At 40.8% G+C, this 18,670-nt stretch overlaps 2 protein-coding genes across 2 annotated transcripts; both read right to left on the reverse strand.

The window, feature by feature from the left end:
- Positions 1-508: 508 nt before the first annotated feature.
- Positions 509-9,902, reverse strand: LOC310791204 (guanylyl cyclase-activating protein 2-like; the record flags this gene model as incomplete). Its single annotated transcript, XM_083652885.1, has 5 exons — positions 509-618; positions 7,168-7,293; positions 7,388-7,496; positions 9,394-9,543; positions 9,693-9,902. 5 exons carry the CDS (start codon positions 9,900-9,902, stop codon positions 509-511), a joined length of 705 nt encoding a protein of 234 aa, XP_083509011.1.
- Positions 9,903-14,768: 4,866 nt separating this feature from the next.
- LOC310790893 (guanylyl cyclase-activating protein 2-like) lies at positions 14,769-18,449 on the reverse strand (the record flags this gene model as incomplete). Its single annotated transcript, XM_083652601.1, has 4 exons — positions 14,769-14,896; positions 15,340-15,448; positions 17,346-17,495; positions 18,243-18,449. 4 exons carry the CDS (start codon positions 18,447-18,449, stop codon positions 14,769-14,771), a joined length of 594 nt encoding a protein of 197 aa, XP_083508727.1.
- Positions 18,450-18,670: the final 221 nt, after the last annotated feature.

Here is an 18,670-nt window from a genome sequence, read left to right on the forward strand (position 1 = left end):
GTTACAGTATGTGTGTGGAGAAATAAACTTTTTGTACAACTTTGTAACTCTGCGTCATCTGTACAGTTAACGTTTTCAAAAAAATAGTATGGGTATAAATAGCCTGTAGACTGTCAACTAGTTTTCACTTTACTTGGATAGTCCAAATGAAAATCTACAGATGTTTAGTGGTTATGCAAGTGATGGTCAACGTAACGTTTACATGATGTAGTTGAAATTCTGTGGTAAGAGCAACGGGTTTATGAATGCACTACATGGACAAGGCAATACTCGTACTCCACTCATGGTTTGTTCAGTGAGTGATTCAAGTTCAACTAATGTATTCTGAGAATATGTTCATGGACTGTTATTACTCTATAGATAATCTGTTAAACATCTACAGACTTTTACCGCTAACTTGGACCCAAAGGGGTGACACAGACATGAGGTGAGTGGAGATAAAAAGGTTTATTTGCAAAACGATGGTGGTCAAGGGGATGTAAATGATAAGATGGATGGGAGCTGGAAGCTATGGGGTGTTTGTGATCCAGGCCGAGCAGTCAGACGGGCTGACAGACAAGGAGTACAGCAGATGTCCAGGCAGGTAAGCAGGTGTGGCGATGCCCAGAGGAGAAGAATCTACAACACAGAAGAAACAGGATTGTTACATATACTCTATAGATCATCTGTTAAACATCTACAGATGAAGCTGAATTGATGAATTGTTGAATGTCAACTAATACGCTGTTGAAACGTTACTAATACTCTGTAGACTATCTGTAGACGGACTATCCAAGTAAAGTGTTACCGGAATCGGTTTAAAAAAATATATACAACAGCAACCAACGACAACCACCCTAACTTATGTACATCAATGCTCCAGCAGGATGCAGCAAATTTTGTGTTGAAATGGTCTGAAAGTAGATGCTGAAAATGACTATCATCACTCCTGTGACTTCCCCCTTTCCCTGTTGCTTTGATGCGTATCCTATACCAGAGTAGGCTATGATGGGATTTCTAATGTTCTGTTATGAGTTAGAGATTGAATTCTTCCAATTTGGACACAAATGAAAATATACAAAGCGGCTCAAATTAGATACTTTTTAACAACTATAATGGCAGCTTTTGACTTTCGCATCATCAAATATTTTGCATCAAAATTGTTGACGCTCAGTATATAGAGTTGCAGTCCGACCAGATAAAAAAAGTCCAATCCAAGCTCACAATGTGTCATCATGTGACAATTCCACAGCATCATATTAACAGGAAAGTTCAACATGTAGCGTTGTTACCGTCTTTGTTCTTTCTCAATGCACTCAATAGTTTTTAAAAGTGTAATTGTGTAAAACAATATTTACACACAGAAAATGACTTTGCAAGAAATCCTGAAATATCCCTTCATAAAATAATCCAATTTTGTAAGAGCTGCCATATGAAAACAAATTTCAATAAAGAGCTAAAACAGTATAGATAGTATCATTATTATTATTATTGTTATTGTTATTATTATTAGTATTATTATTATTAATAATATTATTATTATTATTATTATTATTATTATTATTATTATTATTATTATTATTATTATTATTATTAATATTATTAATATTATTAGTCTCACCTGCTTGTGTAGGTGTTTGGGTGTTTGGATCTGCGGAGAGAAGCTCCCTGGTAGGTTTCAGCGAAGAAGGAGGTGCAAAACAAAGAGACAGTACTCTTTCTTCTTGCACACTCTCTGGGTCCTCTAGGTGCGGTTCTCCCTCAGTCACACCTTTATATACCTGCTCATCATCTCCACCTGTCATCCATACACACTGTGCAGGGAGTTCAGCTCATGGTGTATTTTGAGGATAATCTTATGACCCTGAGAACAGCTTATAATGTACCTGTGGTAATAATAGATAAGCCTGCAGGTCTGTCAGTCTGTCAGACGCCAAGACCTCTGGGTGAACTCATCACATGTATTGAGTAACAAGTTCATTGTCGCACTTTCATAACATCCTTTGTGTTGCTGCTGAGCATCTCAACTAACTTTTATATTATTACACTATATTATATTATGTTATATTATATTATGTCCTCAACAATTAAATTAATTTGAACAACCAGTCAGTCTCCCATGCAAGACCATTGCTGCTCAAGCACATGACGTTGACAAGTTGAAGTCGGAAGTTTACGTACACTTAAGTTGAAGTCATTAACCATTTTTTTTTAAACCAATCCACAGATTTCATGTAATCAAACTATAGTTTGGCAAGTCGCTTAGGACAGCTATACTTTGTGCATGACACAAGTAATGTTTCCAACAATTCCAGAAAACAATGCCATGGCTGCTTTAGAAGCTTCTGCTCTGAACCCTAACCTAACCTAGCCTCGTATCCAGCCCCAATGAATCCCGAATGAAGAGTGTTGACAACTGCGATTCATATGGGATGGTATACCAGGCGAAACCTAACCCTAACCCTTCCACAGGTACACCTCCAATGGACTCAATTGATGTCAATTAGCCTATCACAAGCTTCTTGAATTAGGTCATTAGGGCCAACTAGTGTCCTCTAAAGAGAGAGTGGCGTCAGCGGAGGACCAAAATGCGAGACTCATTAGCCAATGAACAGCCAGGAATGGGTCTCGTGCTACTTTTGCATGCTAAAATAAAGCTGATAATGTACAATTTGATTCAAGGGGGAAAAAACCCTTTCAGAGTACAACACAAACTGTCCATTTTGCTGCAACTCGACAGTGCTGCTTAATCCAGGACCTTACTTCCTGGAACTCTTGAGAGTAAAAAACTGGTCCATTGGAGTGAATGGAGATGTCGGAACTCTTCTATTATACGGCTCTGGGGCCAACTAAATGGGCAAAAAGGGCTAATTAGCGGCCAAAAAGGTTCAGCACCATGGAGAGCTCCATTCATTAACTACTGATGGAGCTCACCTGAGTGGAGGAGCACACCTGAGCGGAGTTGGAATCAGCCAGGGAAGTGGACTATGAAAAAGAGAGAGAGGCTGCATGCCAACTCTGTGAGCGAGGCCTGACTAAATGGCCAGTGATTGTGTGCTCCAACGGACGGGCATTCTGCTATAATAAGAATAATACAAATAGCATATACTGGATTTATTTTTATTTAAATATGCTGAATGGCTCTATAAAAGTTCCTTGCTAAATGTGTGTGTGTGTGTGTGTGTGTGTGTGTGTGTGTGTGTGTGTGTGTGTGTGTGTGTGTGTGTGTGTGTGTGTGTGTGTGTGTGTGTGTGTGTGTGTATATATATATATATATATATATGCTATTTTATATGTGCTATTTTGGTGTGTTTGGCCTTTGGTGTCTGCAGGTCAGTGGAGTGGACACTCTGACAGACAGGTCACCAGGGTTGATGCAGGGCAACAACACTGTGTTCTGAAGGTAAGAGTCTAGATTGGATTACACCTGAAGACCTGAATAACTAGGTTGTCATGTTCCTTTGGCCCCCACATCCACTAAGCCCACTCTGTTCCCACCAACACAACACAAACAACACATAACACACGTAACTGGACCTGGCAGAAGCCTCTTTAGCATGTTTGCATGGGCAGAGGCTCCCTCTGGTGTCCACAGCTGTTTTTACTGGATTCATACTGTAAAATATATTTGAAAGATGTCGAGGTGATGGCATTGTCACTGAATGTTACCACTGTTAATGTAATAACCTCCTGATGGAAACCTTTCATATAATAAGAACCAATGTAGAAACCGTGTAAAACTCCGTACTAGGTAGGCCTACTTATACTGTAGTAGCCTACTCCTAAATTACCCTTTCGTTAAACGTTTTGTTTTAATTTTATTTAATTTTATTTAATTTAATTTAATTGCTGTTTTATGTTTAATGTGACCTACAGTATGGTACAGTAGCAGTCCACGGAATCAAATTATTTGGCCAATGAAACTGATTCTGTTTTGCCATTTTCAGACAAATATATTCCAATATCAGCGTGCAGATATGAGTAAGAACAGCAGAGGGGGGCGCTGAGTGGATTATGGGCTCTGTACCACTCAGAGGGTTTGCCTTAATATATCTTTGAGACGCAAATGCACCAAGACGGGTGTTTATTGTGCTTGAATTATTGCAAACAGGAAGAGGAGTCAGAGAAGCTTCATCGGAGCTTAGATTTAAAGTAGAGATTATCCTTTCTAATGGAGAGTACTGTTGTTATGTTTAGACAGATTATTCCATATTAGTGTTTCTCTTTCAACTTTGTGTGAATTCAAAACAGAGACTTATAGGGTAATAGACAGATTGGTTGGAAATGGATTCAGGTGAGGTGCTTGAACGCCACTTGTTTACATGAGGCACAACGCTGCGCTCAGATCTTCCCTGATGCTCTGCATAGCTGAAGATGTATTCCAGCCATTTAAATAATGGCTCTTATAGATTGGGTTTAGTGGGATTAGAGAGAGTGATGCAACACAATGGTAACCGCACCTGTTTTTGCCCTGAACGTGTTGTAAAATGCAAAACAGTGAAGGGGGATGAGGTGGAGGTGAGATGAAGGTGGCAGGTGAACGTGTGGGTTGTGGTGCAGAACCAACCCTGTTCCTCTGAGATGCTCCTGCAGCTCCAGGAAGCGCCCTGCCTGTCCTCAAAACTGAGCTTCTCTCTTCAGTTTATGCTTCATAATAATGTATCACTGCAGACATATGTACAGTATTCAAAGTAATAATAGAATTGTAATAGCCTAACATTCATCTAATCTTTTATGTACTATACATCCACAGCAAGCCACATCTCTCTCTCTCTCTCTCTCTCTGTCTCTCTCTCTCTCTCTCTCTCTCTCTGTGTGTGTGTCTCTCTCTCTCTCTCTCACTCTGTGTGTGTGTGTCTCTCTCTCTCTGTGTGTGTGTGTGTGTGTGTGTGTGTGTGTGTGTGTGTGTGTGTGTGTGTGTGTGTGTGTGTGTGTGTGTGTGTCTCTCTCTCTCTGTGTGTGTGTGTGCCTCTCTCTCTCTCTCTCTGTGTCTCTCTCTCTCTCTCTCTCACACACACACACACACACACACACACACACACACACACACACACACACACACACACACACTATGGCAACACAATGCTTCTTCATCTTGGTCCAGTGCGCTAGCTGTCACTTCTCAGCCAGTCCATGTTGATAAATGAGAGCTGCCACCACCTTGTGTCTATCCTCTCCTCGCCTTGGTCACTTTCATGTCTTATATGAAACATATATTATAATGACAGGGGCAGTCTACCTTTAAACTCTAGAGGACTTTTCGTGACACCTGGGGGGATGGAACCATATTGGAAATGTAATGCAATGTGATGCTGTGGCACAACTGAATGACACACTGACTATAGCACTGAAGCCTGAATAACACATCAAAGTAGAACGGGTCCTTTCCTGCAGAAAATGTGAAATGTTACATTTGTTGGCTTCATTGGAGAGGATGAATTCTCTATCCATACAGAAGCCCTCCTCTCGCCTCAAGAGGAGCGCCATCTTACAATGGAGTCATACAAAGTACTTGCCATACAAGCCATTTGCTAAATAAAGTCTCTTGTTAAACCTACCGACTCTCATGATTGAAAAAATATATATATATATATGGTATATATATATATATATATATATATATATATATATATATATATATATACACTGTATGTGTATATATATATATATATATATATATATATATATGTGATGCATATATATATATATATATATATATATATATATATATATATATATATATATATATATATATATATATATATATATATATATTTATATAGTTAATCACAGTTTACAGTGTGGAGCTTTGCTATATATATATATATATATATATATATATATATATATATATATATATATATATATATATATATATATATATATATATATAGCAAAGCTCCACACTGTAAACTGTGATTAACAAGCATGCATGCAATGACAAATGAATCAACAAGTGCATAAATAACTAATTAGACAAATAACTAACTAAATAATGTTGTTGTGATTAACTTTTTATTCATATTCCGTATAAGCTTAAGCCCACAGTATCAAGAAGAGATGGCATTTTATTTTAAAATTGTATACATACATGTGAAGGGTTACATAACAACTAATCAGTTTCTATAAGAAACAATAAGGCACTGTCAAATCTGTGATGATAATCTACAATGACTGTCTACATCAGACTGTTAATCAAATATTCCACTTTTTTTTTACATTGTTAGATTATGAAACTTGTCATTAAACATGCTGATTATGATAATGTCTTGAAATTGTATTCTGCCTTAATCAACAGATTTGATTGCTGGGTCAAATATAACTTGTCTTATCACAAATGTTGTAATTCATAATTATTCATGACTTATCTTACAAGGTGTATTATACAGTATATTATGCCAATTTATTGCACATGGTCTGGTATTGCCATGATTGATTATGTTCAGTTCATACATGCGGCATCACCTTTTTCACCTGTAGGATTTTTAAAGTTTCATCTGTCTTTATTGATTTTGTGCTTGTTTTTGTTTGTAATTTTGGCATGTGAATAAATAAAGAAACTATATAATTCAGCTGTATAGAGAATGATTTTTTCCCTACTTTTCTTCCCCCGGATTAGCCTCAAATCCACCCATTCTCTCTCCAATTGTAGTTTGCCAATTCCCCTGCTGTGCCGGTCCCGGTCATTGCTGCTCCCCCTCTGCTGATCTGGGAAGACTTGCACATGCTTCCTCCGATACATGTGCAGTCGCCAGCCGTTTCTTTTCACCTGGCAGCAAGGAGTTTCATCGACAGGACTTAGCTTCTGGGAGGATCACGCTATTCCACCCAGTCCCCCCCGAACAGGTGCCCTGACCGGCCAGAGGAGGCGCTAGTGCAGCAACGAAGCACACATACCCTTAATCCAGCGTCTCACCCGCAGACACGGCCATTTGTCCCTGTATGGAAGCCCGACCGTGCAAGTGGCAACACGGGGGCTCAAACCTGCGACCCTCGCGTTGGTGCGGTATTGTGTCTTTTCATGCATGTGCATGCCACAAGAATATTTCCCCTCAGGGATAATAAAGTTGAATTGAACACTTCAATAGGAGGCCTTACGTTGAGTGACATTCCCCTTTCATTTGTTCATCTTTAAACTGCCATTTGGCACGCTCCTCCGTTTTGAGTGCGTTGGAGAATCTTTGGCACTCATGAGTCTTCTGTCGCACATGTACTTCTGGACCCAACCACAGGGGTTGACGTCGAGACGCAGGAAGCCCTGCAGCCACGGGTCCCCGTGACAGCCCTGGATGAACTCGTCCAGCGTGATCTCACCTGCACAACGAGGAAATCACATCTGATTTACCATCGAGGATTTGGTTGGTTTTTGAGCACGTCGTCACAAACGCTCGCCATGAGGTCAACTTACCATCACCGTTGGCATCCACCCTTTGGAAGATGCGGTCACACACCTCCTCAGGATCGAGGCTCACTGTGCCTGTCTCATCAGTTACAAACTTCTTTATCTTGTAGATGATCTGAAAGAAAAAATAGATACGAGGTGAATCATATTAATATGTTTTAGACCTCCATCACTGAAGTTCACAAATACTGTAGGCTCTCCATGTAAGTGTTGCACCAATTATTTCATACAATTGCATGTATAATAAGTAACCTATGGGGTATTGTGTCCATTCATAATAATTATGAATAGAAGAAGTGAAAACAATTAAGATTGTCAAGCGCAACATAATACTTTTACTACTTTAGTAGTAAAGTATGTCCTAATTCTTTTACTTGAGCTTAATCACTCCCGGAGTTATTGTGTTATGATGATGCTTGTTATTGTCGGTGTCTTTTTGTACTGTTGTGTCCCAATGCCTGCTGCAAACCCATTTTCCTTCGGGATACTAATAAAGTTGAAGTTTACCGAAACCAAACAGACTAATAATTGCATGGTTAAATTACAATCCAACACATGATTGTAATATAAGTGTTATAAATATGTGGCAAAATAAGTCCCCCCCCCTTTTATCCCCCATTAGTGCTCATTTTAATTTATTTATCCTGGTTGCTGCTCCACCCTCTGTCGATCTGGGGAGAGCCGAAACTGGCTCCATGCTTCCTCCGAGACATGGGCAGTTAGCCAGCCGCTTCTTTTCACCTGGCAGGGGAAGCTTCACCGGTAGGACATAGCACGTGGGAGGATCACGCTATTCCAACGAGTTCCCCTCCCTCTGAACATGCGCCCCGAACGACCAGAGGAGGCACCACTTCAGCGACCAGGATATTGCATGTTTTGGTGAGGGGTTCCTATATGAGGGAAACCCCCAGGGGAAACGGGGAGAACATGCAGACTCCACACGGAGGGGCGACCCCACCCGGGCGGTGGGCACTCGAGGACATGCAGACGGGCACGCACTCCTTCAGCGCTCACAGCGTCCCAGGTGGGAATCAAACCCAGGACCTTCTAGCTGTGAGGCGACAGTGCTACTGTACCACCAAGTTTTTTTTCTTTTTTTCATTGATCATTTCACCATTGCATTACATTACATTATACAGTATATAAACAAAATATTGAACTGGATACAATATGAAACGATCATTTTCAAAATCATTAGCTGTGTTAACCCTACCCCCGGGTTAACACAGCTAATATGTTATGTTGTGTCTCCATAAAACATTGGCTTCTGAAAATGTAGATATTTACATTATGTAAATATAGCTACAATTTCAGAAGCCATACGACTCTAAAGGGGGGGAACAGTAAAGTATATTTCCTATTTCAGTCCTTACAGCCTGCTGACCCTAGCTTCTTATGCCACTAATTGCATTATGAGAGGCCATGGATTATATCTCTGCATCAGTTAAATATTTACACTAAGCTGGGCTTGCAGCATGGCTTAAACTAATTGATTATTAGGCTTATACAGTGTTGCACAACAAGGAGCAGTCATACTGTGTGCAGTTAAATCATGGCCATCAACAGAGGGCAAAATTAAATATAGTTAATTGTTAGCTACTTTTTATTTAATTAATGAGGTGCTGATAGTCGAAGAAAATGAGATGACTGACACCGAATAAACAAAATGAACAAGCTTATCATGAGGAAAGCTTTAGTTCTTAATTTCCATTTCAATCATCCGTTTTAATTGTCATGCTTATAAAGATGGCAGCTTAACATCATTCCCACAGTGCAATCACTTCAATTAATTAAGGTTCACTATGAGGAAACATCTACGATACAAAACATGCTTGAATGTTTTTGTTAAAAAATCATATTTTACAATACATGATCAGTATAGTTGAAAGATTCAAATGATGATGAAATTAGTCTTTTGAAAGAGCCATTGAAATTGAAGGTGTAGCTACTGTACTGTACCTCAAGCAAAATTTTGTTTTACTCAGATGCTTTGTTTAAATCAAGGCTCTTACGTTCACAATCTTGCTGAGTTCATCTCTGTCCAGATGGCCGTTGCCATCACTGTCAAACACCTTGAAAGACCAGCGTAGTTTATCTTCAAGCCTTCCTCGAAGTACAAGATTCAGTGCAGCCACATACTCGATGAAGTCCATCGTATTGTCCTGAAACCAGGAAAATGTATGAAAACCAGGAAAACTTTGGAAAATATTATGAGTGAAAACCTCCAATACAATGAGAAACAGACCAAATTGTGGCTCATATTACCGGATACGATTGAAATGTTTCCCCTCATGGTGGAATTCATACCTACCTGATTCATATCAAATGCTCGGAAGATGCTGTCCATGTACTCCGATTCTGGCGTTCCACTTTGCACTCCAAACATCCTCTTGAACTCGTGCAAATACAGAGATCCACTGGGACATTCCAGAATAAACCACTTGTAAAGGTGCTGGATGCTGTCCACCTCCATTTCCTCATCATCATCATCCTGCACGGGAAGTTGCTGGTTCTGACCCATGTTGAACCCAAATTACATCAGTGCAGAAAATCCGGGGGTAAAAAAGTGTGTGCAAAATGTGAAAAAATTAAGTATATCTCGCAAGATACGCAATATCCCGAAGCTAAATTACATTCAGAAGCTTGTTTTTAGACTTTTCGTCCGTCTCATCGCTGCCGTCCGTAGAAGGTCCCATCGGCTCAGAGGCCAAGAGTTGTGAGTTGAGTTGAGTTGAGTTAAGTGCACCACCTGACTCACGCCTGAACCGAACCACGATAGGCTGCTTATTTTTAGCCACAGGCCTCTGCAATCCCAGTTTAAGGCAATCCACCACACACATAATCCCCTCTTGAACTTCTAGTGCCTCAGGGTCACCAAAGGTTGAAGGGTCAGTAGTGCCTATCCAAGCGGCAAATCATTTCATGGGGCGGCTTTAGCTCAGGAGGTAGAGCGGGTCGGCCAATGACGCAAGGGTTGGCGGTTCGATCCCCGCTCCCTCCCAGCTGCTGTCGCTGTGTCCTTGGGCAAGACACCCAACCCTCCTTGCTCCCGATGTGCGTGGCATCGGTGTATGAATGGGTGAATGTAGACTATCTACTGATTGTAAAGCGCTTTGGATAAAAGCGCTATATAAATGCAGGCCATTTGCCATTTCATTTTCACATTTTTCCAAACTGTTTTCCTATACTGAAATTAACAACATTCACTTGTAACAATGCAGAGAGACTAATAATAATAAAACATAAATAAAATCTCACCAGGTAAATAGGTAAATGTGAGGCCAGGTAAGGCAAGGCACGTTTCATGGATTTAATTCACTTTCATCCCTGAACAAATCGTTCACTGGCTCTTCTCTAACTTGGCAGATGTTCACTAAAGCCATTGTAGGTAAATTCTGGCAGGTTAAATGATATGCTTAGCCAACTGGACTGTGTTTAATCAACCTGGCTGGCAGACGACGGTGCAATTTAATCTGTTTTAACTGAAAATTACACTTAAAAATGCCACTGTTTGCTGTGTTTTGGGATGTGATTTGTGTGAATTCGTGAGTTATATTTTTGATGGGAAAGCACAGCGAGCGCTAGACCAGAGCCATCAGCCAAAACATGGCATGTAGAGCTGCAGTGGTCCAAAGCCTCCAACAACACACAAACTTAGAACCATCAATTTGTCAGTTAGTGTCAGTTTATTGTGCTGATATTGGCTTTATTAAATACTGGATATAGGCCCAGTCAGCCTCTTTAATTTCTCGTATAAAGTAATGCAGTTTGTTTACCGTTGTGTTTTGGGAGAGACTATGAATTATCTAAAGTCGATCTAATGTCTGGTACTGAAACATGCTGGCTTATAAAAACACATTGTTGCTCTTGATATTGGCAGCAAATGTGGAGCCCCAAGCAGCATCACAATGCATCAATCTAACTGTAATAAAGAGTGTTAAAAAGAGACGATGTCTAAGCCTGATGGTCCCGGGCCATCTGATCTCCCTCATTATGTGTATGGCCATCACCTAGGTGGATTTATTTTTTGCTACCTTTATTTATACAGGTGAGTCTCACTGAGAGCAATGCTCTCTTTTTCAGGAGCGCCCTGTTCACATTCACACACATTCATACCTGGAAGCTGACCAGTACAACCACAGTCTGATCTGCTGGCCACTGACCAGCTCCACTGGAGCGGTTGGGGTTAAGGGCCTTGCTCAAGGGCACCTCAGTGGTGGTAATGAGGGAGGGGCCAGCACTGCTTTTTCACTTTCCCCACCCAGATTTATCCTGCCGGTCCCGGGGATTGAACCGATGACCTTTCCGGTCACAAGCTCGCTTCTCTAACTGTTGGGCCACCACTGCTGTTGTAGAGGGTGACTTCTCACCTATTCTCCCTCTCCCGTTGGTTGTTTGGGCTTTTTCTTTTGCTAATATATGTGTGTGTATATATATATATATATATATATATATATATATATATATATATATATATATATATATATAGATAAGATATTTTGCCTACCCAAAACTAAATAAAGTTACAAAATAAATATAAAAATTAATAAAATTAATGCAATTGCATTAACATTAATTGTAGACACTAATGGAAACAAATGAAAAGATACAAAGTTAAAATAAAACAGCAACAACAATTGCAAGTTCAGTGTAAGGTCACTAGGTCAGAAAGGGAGGGGCTACTCTGTAATCACAGCTAGCTGTTGTCACACGCATGTAGCTACGTAGCAGACTTCACAGAAAGCTGACGAAATGGCGCAAAAGCGAATTTCTGACTTTTTTGCAAAGCCTCAACAAAACAAACGGAGGTTAAGCGAGTTGGCGGGCCGGTCCGAGCACCAGCACTTCCGTAGCGGCAGAGGTGCATCCACCTGCGGCGTCACCTGCTGCCCTCCTCGGCTCGCAGCCGCACTCACAGGCGCAGCCTCGGCCTCCCAAGCGCCAGCGCCAGCCGAGTTGCCCTAATGTGCTTGGAAATAACATCGCAGAACTGCGAGATGATGCAGTGGTGGATAGGATGCTACCATTGATAGTATAATATGCTACAAACTGTAGTAGCCAACACAGCAGGACTGAAAATGCCAGCTGAGCCCAGGGTGACAAAGACCTCAGCCCGGTATCACCACACTACAGAGCCAGAACAGAGCCAGGGAGAAGTTGCGCAACAGTCATGGAGACGCGAGTTTTATGAGGCGGTGGACTTGGTTACAGGGGAAATAAAGAGGAGATTCGACCAAGAAGGGATGAAAACAGCAGCTCTCAGAGAGAAGGTTTGTTATTAAGGCAGCCAACAAAGAGCAAACGGTGGCGATAGCTTCCCTCCCCGCGCACTTTGACAGAGCCCGACTGCCGACTGGAGAACCAACTGAAAATGTTTGGAGATGTCGTTGGTGATTCTCCCTGTAACACTGTAAAAGTCATAGCTACAATGATGGCTAAACTCCATCCACAAACAAGGTCTCTTTTCAAAGAAACTGAAAACCTCATAAAGCTTTGCCTAAAGTCTCCCCATCTCCGCTGCTTCGTCGGAGAGGACATTTTCCGCTCTGCGCCATCTCAAGACATATTTACGCACAACAATGACGCAAAAAAGACTGACGCACCTCGCTTTGATGCATGGGCATGGCGATATTTTGGACAGCCTGGACATCGATGCCCTGATAAAGACATCCATCAGTGCCAACCCAGAGATAAAGGCCACGTTTGGAGTTGTGGGAGGCAGGTGCTAAAGGTAAGACAATATAATGTTGTTTATCTATTGAGATTGGGTTTATTGGCTATGTGTTTGTTATGTGTATAATATGTTTTTTTTAAAGCTGCCGCCGTGCAGCATACATTTGTGTCTGGCTATATGTGCGCGCCTTCACTTTCTTCTACATCGCTGATTGTTTACTGTTGCCATGGTGATCAGCACCGTGGACAGCTCTGTGCTGCACTGCATAGAGTTGCTCACCGTCATTCCTGCTTGTTGATTCGCGCTCCCCTCCCTCATTTTTTTCTCAGCCCCCCCCAGTATAAATGCCTTCCCGCGGCTATGACTGTGACCATGTTTTTATACACTTTTGATCATTCAAATAAACTTGATTACAAAATAACATTGAATGAAAACATACTGATGTATTGATTGTCTAAAGTAATTGTAGGCTACAATTCAATTTTATACAATAGGGACTCAAAAGTACACATCAGTCAGTATTGTCACTGAAATCGACAGTGCAAACATTTTCATCTGTTTTTTTTATTTTGTTATGTTATTATTTGCATCATGATTGTATTTTAAACCCGTCGTGAATGATGCTGACATACATTACAGATATTTCTGTGTACCATTTCTACCAGGCAAAAAAATATTTTAAGGCATGTGCTTTAATTCAAGAAAGTCTATTCAAAATGCATTATAACAATAGTTCTGTGTTGTCCTGGAAATATCAAGAATAAGTCACATATATATGATTAATTACTTGAAAATAAAACAAAACTAAAATTAAATTCAGTACAAAAACAATCTGAAAATCAGACAACACATCCACTATTTACAGACACTTTATGGCTGTGAAGTGTGACGTGAGAAAACAGAAGTGGAATATATCTGGATTTGCTTAAAATTATAGCAAATAACCTATGTTCATTAAGCAAAAATCTATATTACTGTAGTAGTTTTTACTGAAAAGAAATTCTATGTTTTATTCCCTTTCCATTCATATAGAGAGGCAAAGTGAACGTCACTTCCTGCTTCAGCACTGTACCAGAGATTTTCTTCCGCCATTTATTTTCCCATAGACATTTCGTAAAATGTGTATAAAAATTGTTTTTCTTCGTCTTGTTTTTCTTCTTTTTTTCTATATTTAGAATCGGGAGAGACCATAGAACATTTCACTCGGGCCAAAGCTTAAAAAACAACAGTGAAAAAATATTTTCTTTAAACCCACATTTTTTTTAATGTTTTGGTCCAAGTGAAATGTTATGTCATCTCTCCTGTTTTTAAATACATCTGAACCGTTTGGTTTGAACAAGTAAAATTATTTTTACAAGCATTTTACGAAATGTCTATGGGACAATAAATGGTGGATGAAAATCTCTGGTGTACAGTGCTGAAGCAGGAAGTGACGTTCTACTTTGCCTCTCTATACACTGTTCTTTTGATGCACTAAGTGCTGCGCGGTCCTTCACTAAAAGCCAAAGGCCACAGAACTGGCTTTATTCAGTCTGAATGTGAAACTGCACGTGCAAAATGAAGCCATACAAATCTTGGAGATGATGGTAACAGATGTTGCTTTTTGAAGTACATTATTTATTATGTTTTTGGGTTTAGCACCACATAAGCACACTTATTTTTGCAAAGGCAATTGTCCCACAAAGAAAGGCTTTCAATGGCAAAAATGTCATTTCAGAAGTGTGCGCTCTTCCTCCTCTGCTCCAGCACCCATCCGTACGGGTTCATGTCCAGCTTTAACATGTTGAGCACCCAGGGGTCCTGCTGTGCTCCTGCAATGAACTCATCCATGCTAATATGACCTGTGGAACAAAAACAGTGAGAAGAACTGCGTTTAATTTATCCTTGAGGCAGAGGCGTTGGTTGTTGCTGGGCCTTACTGCTGCTGTTGCTGCTGCTGCTGCTGCTGCTGCTGCAAAAAAAAAGTAGTTCAGAGATGGAAGGTTCCTCATACTCCGCCTTTTGAACATTGGCCATGGCATCTTCAGCTGTGGACCTGGTTGTCATGGAGATGTCGAGTGTTCTGAGTGAATCTGGTTGTGTATGTGGATGTATAGTTTTTTTTTGTTTTGTTTTTTTCTTTTTCTTTCATGTAAAAAATTTGAATCAATAAGAAAAAAGATAAAAAAAACAACAACAGTGAGAATAGAATGATATACGTCTCCGCAGCTGAGATGTCCACACCGGCTCCCAAAGTGCATCCATTGCATTGAATACAGGACACGTGAAAAGATGAAACGCTTACCGTCTCCATCGGTGTCTACGGCCTGTAATATTCGGTTGACAGCCTCATCTACTGTTAGCTGTGTTTCATCTGTGTACTTCTTTGTGCCTTTCTTTATCCGGTAGATGCTCTAGGGAGAAACAAAATGCAGACATGTATAGCTAATGCAACATAAAGGATGCCAACTGCCATAAAACACCAAAGAAGAAGAAGACATGTATAGCACTTCATGTTAGAAGTGGTGTCATCATGCATGTTCGTGTACTGTTAGTCGGAGGAGGAACTGTACCTATTTATTTAAAATGTTAAGTACAGATACAGAACAGCATACATTACCCGTTTACTTTCTGCATTTTTGCATCACTTTTACCCTTGTTAGAATATAAATATTGCAATCTGTTCATAGAAATCACGTGGTTGTTGATGTCTGATCAACCACTTTAAAATTGAAAGCAATCAGAGCATAATGCAGTAACTGATCAACTGACCAGCTAACTGTAGTAAGTTTAAAAATTTGTGGTGTGTTTTCTAGAATTTACCAGCATTATGTTTTAACTTGCTACCTTTGATAGATAAATACATTTAATATCACATAACTCAGGGCTTTTATGTTTAATTTTAAATGGATGAAATACATAATAGAGTACTAATCTATGAGTTCATTCTGCAGGTTTGTTTTAATCCAGTGTTTTCATAGATCACACTATAAAAAAAGAGAAGACATTGATGAAAGGTGATTGTAGTGCAGCAGATGCCATCACTATGATTGCTTTATCCTTGTGGTTCCTCTGAAGACCGAAAAATCATTGGTGTTGAATTTTAATTTCTTGAGGTGAGGTGCCTTTATTTTTCACCTCAACTGAAGTACAAAGTCAAATTTAATTACAGACAGTCTTCAAACACAATTGTGTCCACTCCTCTGGGCTGATCCATACATCCAGATTGCATCACCGAGTGTGCACTTGCTCAGCAAGTGCGAACCAGGCTTTTAACCGCTAAGCGGACCCCGGTGTTAGAAAGGCCGCCCCTTCTGGACGTTGGCCGCTATCCAAACCCTAACCCCAACCATGTGGCTACCAGCGCCTAACCCTAACCAACCACCAGGGGGACCATTGCCTAACCCCAACCTCATGCCTAACCAAAACCAACCACCAGGGGGACCATTGCCTAACCCCAACCTCATGCCTAACCCAAACCAACCACCAGGGGGACCATTGCCTAACCCCAAGCTCATGCCTAACCCAGACCAACCACCAGGGGGACCATTGCCTAACCCCAACCTCATGCCTAACCCTAACCAACCACCAGGGGGACCATTGCCTAACCCCAACCTCATGTCTAACCCAGACCAACCATCAGGGGGACCATTGCCTAACCACAACCTCATGCCTAACCCTAACCAACCACCAGGGGGACCATTGCCTAACCCCAACCTCGTACCTATAACCCAAACCAACTATCAGGGGGACCATTGCCTAACCCCAACCTCATGCCTAACCCAAACCAACCATCAGGGGGACCATTGCCTAACCACAACCTCATGCCTAACCCAAACCAACCACCAGGGGGACCATTGCCTAACCCCAACCTCATGTCTAACCCAGACCAACCATCAGGGGGACCATTGCCTAACCACAACCTCATGCCTAACCCTAACCAACCACCAGGGGGACCATTGCCTAACCCCAACCTCATGTCTAACCCAGACCAACCATCAGGGGGACCATTGCCTAACCACAACCTCATGCCTAACCCTAACCAACCACCAGGGGGACCATTGCCTAACCCCAACCTCATACCTATAACCCAAACCAACCATCAGGGGGACCATTGCCTAACCCCAACCTCATTGAAAAATAACGAGAGAGGGTTACCCCGGGCGTGAAAAAATATCGACAAGGGTTCCTGACCAAATGTTAATTTTTGACGAGTTGTCTTCCAATATGACTCTGATAAGAGATACGCATTACATTCTCCATCCAATACTCCCAAGATCTTGCTTTGCATTTGTCTTCTGCAGGACTTACATCAATTATTGAGCGCAGTTCGCTCCTGTCCACATAGCCATTGCTGTCTTTGTCGTACACCTTAAAGGACCAGCGCAGTTTATGCTCCAAGTCTCCCCGGAAAACGAGATTCAGCGCCGCTACAAACTCCAGGAAATCGATTGTGTTATCCTGCAGATGGGATGAGTGAGAACAATTACACATTTTCAAGCATCTATAGGTAAACATTAGAGGTGTCACGATATTTCGTCGCACGATATATCGCGATATCGAAACGTCACGATATGCGTATTGTCAGAAAAAATGATATTGTAAAAAAATATATATATATATATTACTATTTTTTTGCTCCTGAATAATAATGGAACAAATTTAGCAGAATCGACACGCATGAGTGAGGGGGTAGACTACTACTGGCATGGCAAAAGAGCTCAAGGGGTACATAAGATTACATAAGTTTAGGGACCATTGAGCATGAGTTATTTAAGAAATAGATTGTATACTTTATTTTTCTTTCACCATGCAACAAACATTTAGTTTGTGACAGTGTGACACATTCTATTGCAAGAGAAGCATTATCTTCCATGTTGTTTTATAGTTATTATAGTAACAATTTCCAAAAACAGCATTTGTTTTGTATTTTGTGTATTTCAAATGAAAGACTATTTTTCCAGTATTTTCCCAGGGCTCCCTTGAAAAGAGGTTTCGATTTCAACGGGACTCACATGGTTAAATAAATGATAAATAAATACATAAAAATGATTTACTTTTGTTCAAAAGAATATTGTTAAAATATCGTATCGTATCGTTATCGTGAACCCAATATCGTGTATCGTATCGTATCGTGAAATTAGTGTATCGTGACACCCCTAGTAAACATGTATTTAAAGGCTGTATAGAGGCTAAACAGTGTCTCACCCCATTTTTGTCAAAAGCTCGAAACATGCATTCTGCATAATCAGCTACTTCCCCCGTCGGCTCGACGCCGAAAAAACGCTTGAACTCGTGAAGAAAAAGTACTCCACTCGGACACTCCACGATAAACTTTTTGTACAGATCCTGCAGCGCTTCGACATCAATCTCATCGATCGCATCGTTCTTCTCCGTTTGCTGCGTCTGTCCCATGGTCGGCTTGGAATTTAAAACGGGATCTCCATAGTTCGGCAGTCTGCAACCTTCTGCGTGTTTGTTGAGCAATGGAGGGATTGGAGTCGAACTGGGCAGGCTGCTATCTCATTGTGCTATAGGAGCTGTTTATACCTCTGAAGTGTCACTATAGGCTGCACTTTGCATATGAGGCAGGTGATTAGTGTGACCTTAGGATTACCTTGGTGGGGTTTCCTCTC

Source organism: Poromitra crassiceps (assembly GCF_964638095.1).
Source record: "Poromitra crassiceps genome assembly, chromosome: 16".
NCBI lineage: Eukaryota > Metazoa > Chordata > Actinopteri > Beryciformes > Melamphaidae > Poromitra > Poromitra crassiceps.